Raw genomic sequence first — 7557 nt, forward strand, 5'->3', positions numbered from 1 at the left:
GGGTCCAGTTTCAGTCTTCTACAGGTTGCCAGCCAGTTCACCCAGCACCATTTGTTAAATAGGGAATCTTTTCCCCACTCAATGTTTTTAATCGAATTAGCCTCTTTTTTGCTTTTTAATCTTATTTTACCATTTAAATTAAATGTTGAAGAAATCTTAATTATGATGAAACTAATTTTTCTTTCGACAGTGACATTGTGAGGAAGATTGATCAGTCTGAATTTGAAGGCTTTGAGTATATCAACCCGCTTTTGATGTCTGCAGAAGAATGCGTCTGACCCTCCTTTTCATCTGTGTGTTCTGCTTCTGGGGCCATTTAATGCATGGGCAAACCTGTTACCAGGCTGGATACAATTGACCATTCGATAGTTGCCGCCTGTAAGAAAACACGCAGTATCTTCTGTTGTAGACTGTAAGAATCAATTATCACATCTAAGTTTATGAAAAAGAAATTAAAACTAGCTTCTGGACAATCATGTCAGAGTTTAGTTATGCTGGTTTTTCAGAGGCCTACTGATGAGTATTAGTTACCTTTTTTGTTTAAAGGAAATAACCACAGCTTTTAAAAAAAAGTCTCTTGCATTAAGGCATGTAGTGGGATTATGTCATAAACTTCCCATAAATTTTACCATTTGAGAGTTTAATTTTGGATAAAAGTTTAATTCAAAATATAACAATGTTTTATATTATCTATTAGTTTTGGAGCTTTTTATGTTTAAAAATTTAGCTATAAAATTTATTACCTTGGATAAATTACTGATTTTATTTTATTTTTTTTTTGAGACAGAGCCTCAGGCTGTCCCCCTGGGTAGAGTACTGTGGCATCACAGCTCACAGATACCTCCAACTCCTGGGCTTTAGCAATTCTCTTGCCTCAGCCTCCCAAGTAGCTGGGACTACAGGGACCCAGCACAACACCTGCCTATTTTTTGGTTATAGTTGCCATTGTTGTTTGGCAGACACCCAGGCTGGATTCAAACCTGCCAGCTCTGGTGTATGTGGCTGGCACCTTAGCCGCTTGAACTACAGGCACTGAGCCAAATTACTGATTTTTCAGGCAGTAGTTATTAAACTGGTTATAAAAGATGTTTTTTGCTTAGAATTGGGAAATACAGATTCTTAAGTTAAAAAGTAGATGCATTTTATTAAATTTTTGGAAAAGCGGTACAAATAATTTTTTAGTAGATTAAGGGGCAGCTTCTGACCTTATCTATTTATCAAAAACTTTAACTGGAATGTTTATATATATATATAGTGCACGAGACCCAGGTGCAGTTGAATGGAAAATTACTCAAGAAAGGAAAATATAAACTTTACAGAAAAGCATAATACTACTTTTATTTTTTCCTGGATAGTGACCCCACAGTTGCTGTCGTGCTTTGGTTCACAGAACAAGGAGCTTGTCGCTGGGCTTGCAAGAGTGCCCTGTGTTCTGTGGACAGAGAGTATATGATACTTTTCCTTATAATTTAGTATACAGGAAAATAATTTATTTTCTAAGTAGAGTGTATTAACTATGCTTATTTCTTCCCCGACTGTGGTGTCTGTACTTTGGGGCCCTGTTTATGGAGCCTTTAATAAAGTAAATGTGAATAAATGTTCAGGACACACAGATACACGTCACAGCTGTAGCACCCTGAGTGTTAAGTGGGTACCGCATGTTGCAGAGTTCACTTCAGGGGCAGAGCTCTTCAGATTATTTTGTGTTAATGTTAGTGTTGATCAATTTATTATTTAAAAAGGTGCTACATACAGCATCCTTCTGTTGTTTATTTTAAATATCTTTTTTTTTCTTTTTTAAGGAAAGGGACATAAAATGTAACCATCATCATTATGTACAATTGTTCAGTCTTAGTAAAATTTAATTTTAGGGATATTATCTGGTCTTAAATTTAGAATGATTTAAAGTGTTTAAATGTTTGATTTTTGTTTTCCTTTTTGGATGCTGCATTTCATTAGAAATATATTTTTCCCAAAGTTTTTGGCCATGTACTCTTTTTCCTTCAAATAACTTAGGTCTGAAAGCAGTGAAAACCTCAAAAGAATATGTTTATAGACATCCACACTGCTTATTTAAGAGGTGTGTATGTTTCTCTCATAACTAGACCTTATTTTGAAACAAAGTATTCACTTCAATCATAAACTTACAGAGAATTCTGGCCTCAGTGTCAGAAGCAGGTTCATGGGCTCTCAGCAGGCGTCCCCTCTCCATGGGGTGTGGGGGTGTCCAACAGGTGAGTTGCGGCCCCTTACTGCCTACGGGGCCTTTGGACCTCACTCTAAGAAACACTTGCTTCAAGTCACTCTGTCTTTTGTCTTGTAGTTAAATATTAGCATATTCGTAGTAAAACATTTTGAGAAGGGGTAAGCAGTGAGTTATCCACAATTTTACATGAATGACTTCTATAAATTAGATACCTATCTTCCCCACACTCCAAAAAACCTGTTATTTTTACCAATAATGTACAAAATGATGAGCATTTTTCTATGAGGTTTTAATCATTATTCAGAGTAGTAGTAGTCTTTTGTTTTTGAACCTTTTTTTAACTAATAAGATTTTCAGTGTATATTTTATACAAAAATGCATTATAAATATGTTTTTAATTATGTTCTGTTTTTTGCAGTCCTTAAGTGCCATGCAATTGTTTTTATATGTGGAATTGTATAAAAGTTCTCTCAAAATACTCACCAGGGGAATAGGCAATGGGTGGTTAGGATGGTTGGAAATTTTAGTGTTCTAAGGAAAAAATTATTTTGCATAACTATGTGGACAGATCGTTGTATGTATATGCAGCCTGGACTGGTTATTAAATACTACACCGGTACGTTTACTTTATAAACTTGTTTTGGTATTTTTGTCACGTGGAATACTTTGGCCATTATAATGTAATTTTTATTTGTGTATTTTTTTTTAACTTTAAAATCTTCAAATAAAATGTTTAATAAACATCAAGAGTAGACCATTTTTACTATGTGGTATATTGGAAATTTCTGTAAGAACAAAGATACTTCAAAATTTGTTCAAGAAAAAGAAAAAAGTTCAGAGTTTGGGGCCGTTTCAGTGAGTGGCTCACACCTATAATCCCAGCACTCTGGGAGGCTGAGGAGGATGGATTTGCCTTATCAGGGGTCCTCAAACTTTTTAAACAGGGGGCCAGTTCACTGTCCCTCAGACCATTAGAGGGCTGGACTGCAGGCCTCAGGATGAGTTTGCTACTAGCAGGACAGGCAGTGGCAGCAAAAACACCCATTGGGCGGGATAAATGTCCTAGGCGGGCTGCATGTGGCCTGTGGGCCATAGTTTGAGGACACCTGCCATAGCTCATGAGTTCGAGACCAGGCTGAGCAAGAGCAAGACCCCTGTCTCTACTAAAAATAGAAAAAATAAGTCAAGAAGATCGCTTGAAGCTCAGTGCCCGTAGCACAGTGGTTATGGCACCAGCCATATACACTGGAGCTGGCGGGTTCAAATCCAGCCCAGGCCTGCCAAACAACAATGACAACTACAACCAAAAAATAGCCGGGTGTTGTGGTGGGCATCTGTAGTCCCAGCTACTTGGGAGGCTGAGGCAAGAGAATTGCTTAAGCTCAAGAGTTTGAGGTCACTGTGAGCTGTGATACAGCGGCACTCTACCCAGGGCAATATAGTGAAACTCTGTCTCAAAAAAAGATCACTTGAGCTCAAGAGTTTGAGGTTGCTGTGAGCTTTCACTCTACCAAGGACAACATAGTAAGATTCTCTATTGTATTTTTAACTCACCCATTGTTCTCTTCTGTTAGAACATAAATTAGTTAAAACATCAGCTGAACATAAAACATTTTAGCTAGTTTTAAAACTGCAGCAGATGTGACAGATGAGACTAGATTGTCCTGCCCTGTATCCAGTGATCTGCTCTGAAGCCGGGACTTCCCTTTCTGGGTGGTAGCTGACAGCATCTCCATCACAGCCTGGGTCCTTCGTAAACGAGTGTCAGCCTTGTGTCCACACACACAGTCCTCATCATCATAACCTGTTTTCTTCCACAGGGAGAATGAAATCTTCAGTGCCTTTACTTTTTTCTTAATTGGCTTGTTTGAGAACAAGATTTTAACATACTTGTCTCTGTACCTCAAAACCACCAAAGGGTGGTCTCCTGTGCTTCTCTGTCATCCTCTTTTCAACTCTGCTTAAAAGAGAGTTATAGGCAGCACTAAGGAAGTGCTTTTCAGGCTGGTCTTTGTATCACATCATAAATTTAGTTGTTTTCTGTAAGTTAACAAAATACTAAAACAGAGCCCAATGAGGAACTTGAAGCTTTGGGAAAATTTTGCACTAAGGCAGCTTCTCTGTAAGTTAACAAAATACTAAAACAGCCCAATGAGGAATTTGGGAAAATTTTGCACTAAGGCAGCTTCTCCCTGAAAGGTAAAGGCCGTCCCTGGTACTTGATATTCAGCAGCCTGGTTTCAGGACAACCCAACTGTGGGTCGTTTGGTGGATCTACCATCCTTTCCTAGATCCACTCTCCTCTGCTATGCGACTTAAGAGGTCAGGCAAGATCCAAAAAAATTCCAGAATATGCTGGAATTTACTGTGCACTATGCTAAATAAGGCTAGTAAAAGGACAGAACCTCTGCCCTTGACATTTAACTAAGAAGTGTTCATCTCCAGAATAAATTGGTGATAAAAGCAAAGTAAACACAGTAATATGCACCGTATGTGGTCACAACGGTTTATCAGCTTCACTAACAAACTCTGCTTGACCTTAACATTGTTTTGTAGTTGGTCCATGCTAGACATTTTGCAGACGTACGGTAGCATCCACCGTATCCATCTGGGTTCCTAAACACACAGTAAGATTAGAATCTTTAGATCACTCCCACGCACACATACACACTATGAGGTTGTTTTGGCTGTTGTGCTGAGAAATATGAATTGGATTTTGCATAGATTCAAATAGAAGAAGAAATGTTTAGATGCTTCCGCTTAGAGATTCTTCACATTTGGACTCTGAAGTTTATACTTGAATCCAGCTCATAATCTGAGGACAGCTTTTGGGTTTGAAATGTAGACGTGCATTCCCAGCATGTGCATTTTATTTTTATACTAATTAATACTTTTATAATTTTTTTTTTTTTTGGAGAAACTGAAGTTAAAAGAATCTAAAAATTAAGTAGCTGTTTAGTGTGGTCTTCATAGGACATCTGAAAGTTAGACCCATGCCAGACGGAGTCAAGCTTCATGGACAGTTTAGTTGGCCAGAAGCAAATCCTAATTATTTAAGAAAGCCTGGGCTTTAGCAAAATCCTTGCAAAATCACATGCTTTGTTCTTCCATAAAAGGGAAGTGCTGGTGGTTTCTAGAGGAAGGGCCACATAACCTGATTCAAACCTGCACCATAAACTGTCTGCATTTATGTGGGGATCTTTTATATTGTGCCTGATACATGGGGAATAAAATCAACGTAAATGGAATTAGATGCAAGAATCTGACATGCTCTGGCCTTTCAGAGAAATGTCTCTAAGTAAAAGTTTTTTGTAGGCACTAGGTTTTATTTACAACATCAGATTTTTAAGTGGGAGGATCATGAAAAGACATGCATTTATAGTTTGACTCAAGTTTGCCTAGTTCAAAACTATCAGTTTTCTAATAAGGAAAGTTGAATTGGTGGGCCAAAGATTTGACATTTTGCCAGGTTATTCTTACATTTCAAGTTTTTAATTTTAATGTGTTTGGGGGGGATTTACAATGTGTCTAGCACTATGCTGGGTTCTACAGAATTTGGAAAAGTTATAGCTTAAAGAAAAAAAAAGTTATAGCTTAAAGAACATTCTTTATACAAGGAATAAATGCATTCCAGAAAAGTTGGCTTCATGTTAAAAAAAAGTCTCTGTACATGTTGTCCCTTCAGGTAGGAGATACGTCCCATAATTAAAGTAAAAATGAACATCTTCTCCCAGGAATGAAGGGTTCCTGGAGTCCTCAAACAGGGCCTGTGTCCCTTGGCCACCACCAGGGGCCAGTCTCTTGCTGAGAAGAAGATTAGACTCTCCAGCACCTCCGCCCTCAAGCCAATGTGTTCGAGGGGGCACTCTCTTTAATTTTACAGAGTTGTTGAAGAACAGTATACTATCGGAATTGCCCTTCAGATGGGAATCACTAATTTATTTGGGAGTCTGGCAAGCTTTTTAACAGTATTGTTTTGCCTTCTTTAACCTCCTGAATATTAGAACTTCCACGTTAATTGGACACAAATGAGGGTCTGCTGTGTGCCAGGCATGGGGAGTTGACACCAAGAGTCTGATCATGTCTTGTTTCACCTGTGAAAAATACCTAATATGAAAATGAAACCAGGAAGCGAGAGCTAAACAACATGTACGCATGGATGTGGAGTGTGGAAAAATAGACTTCCCCAGGGCACAGTGGGTCAAGCCTCTAATCCCAGCAGTCTGGGAGGCCGAAGTGGGTGGATTGCCTGAGCTCACAAGTTCAAGACCAGCCTGAGCAAGAGCAAGACCCCATCTCTAAAAATACCCGTGCACTGTGGCAGGCACCTGTAGTCCCAGCTATTTGGGAGACTGAGGCAAGAGAATCAATCACTTGAGCCCAAGAGTTTGAGGTTGCTGTGAGCTGTGATGCCACAACACTCTACCTAGGGCAACAAGGTGAACTCTGTCTTAGGAAAAAAAGAGAGAAAAATAGCCTTTGGAGCCTCGGGAGGGTGAGAGGGTGGGAGATGCTGGGTGATGAGAAATCACTTACTGGGCACTAGGGCACTGCGTGGGTGACAGCTGTGCGTGGAGTCTGAAGCCCCATTGAGCACCTGTCCATGTGTGAGAATGGCCCTCGCACCCCAAATTATTGTTAATTCACATGAATTAACCAACAGGGCTTATTGTGGCCATTAAAACACAAAAACTTTCCATTAAAACCCCCCAAAATTGTCTGCATTCTTTAGTTCTGAGTTATCTAAATCAAATACTCCTGGCATTAAAATAGTGTCTTTCACATTTAACCCACAAATGCTGGCAGACACTCAGATGGTTGGTGAAAAGCAGGGTTTCAGAAGTGTTTTGACTACGTTGCTATTTCACAGACACTGAACACTTTTGTACTGGAGATAAATAGTTGAAATCATCTCTTTGCCAAGGAAAGACGTTTTTCTTCTAATCCTCCAGAAAATTAATTTCCACCAGCTTCAGCTCTAGGCACTTAATTGCTTTATTGACCAAAATAACTGACTGTACAATGTGCCTTGAGCTGTGTTAGCCTCATACCTCTCCTCACACAGGTTTTCCATCAAAAACTAGATTTACTATGTCGTTGACACCACTTTATGATCTGCTCATCATCACTTAGTAGTAAGAATAATTTGGAAGTACGAAATCTGTCCACTTACAAGGTATTCTTAAAAGTACAAGAAACTTGTTTATATTTTAAAATGAAGGGGGAAGCTTGAAACTTAGAACTATGAAGCCCTGGCTCCGCGCCTATAGCTCAACTGGCTAAGGCGCCAGCCACGTACACCTAAGGTGGCGGGTTCGAATCCCCAGCCCGGACCCGCCAAACAACAATGA

The 7557-nt window shown here is 39.2% G+C and overlaps 1 protein-coding gene across 1 annotated transcript in view; it reads left to right on the forward strand.

Annotated features, from left to right (window-relative positions):
• Positions 1–545, forward strand: part of PRKCI (protein kinase C iota) — a 62503-nt gene extending 61958 nt beyond the window's left edge. The window contains exon 18 of the mRNA XM_003794658.3: positions 191–545. Coding sequence (XP_003794706.1) covers positions 191–278 — 88 coding nt within the window. The 3' untranslated portion in view covers positions 279–545. The remainder of the gene's footprint in view (positions 1–190) is intronic.
• Positions 546–7557: the final 7012 nt, after the last annotated feature.

The sequence above is a fragment of the Otolemur garnettii genome, unplaced genomic scaffold (assembly GCF_000181295.1).
Source record: "Otolemur garnettii isolate 467f Iridium unplaced genomic scaffold, OtoGar3 scaffold00084, whole genome shotgun sequence".
Classification (NCBI taxonomy): Eukaryota; Metazoa; Chordata; class Mammalia; order Primates; family Galagidae; genus Otolemur; species Otolemur garnettii.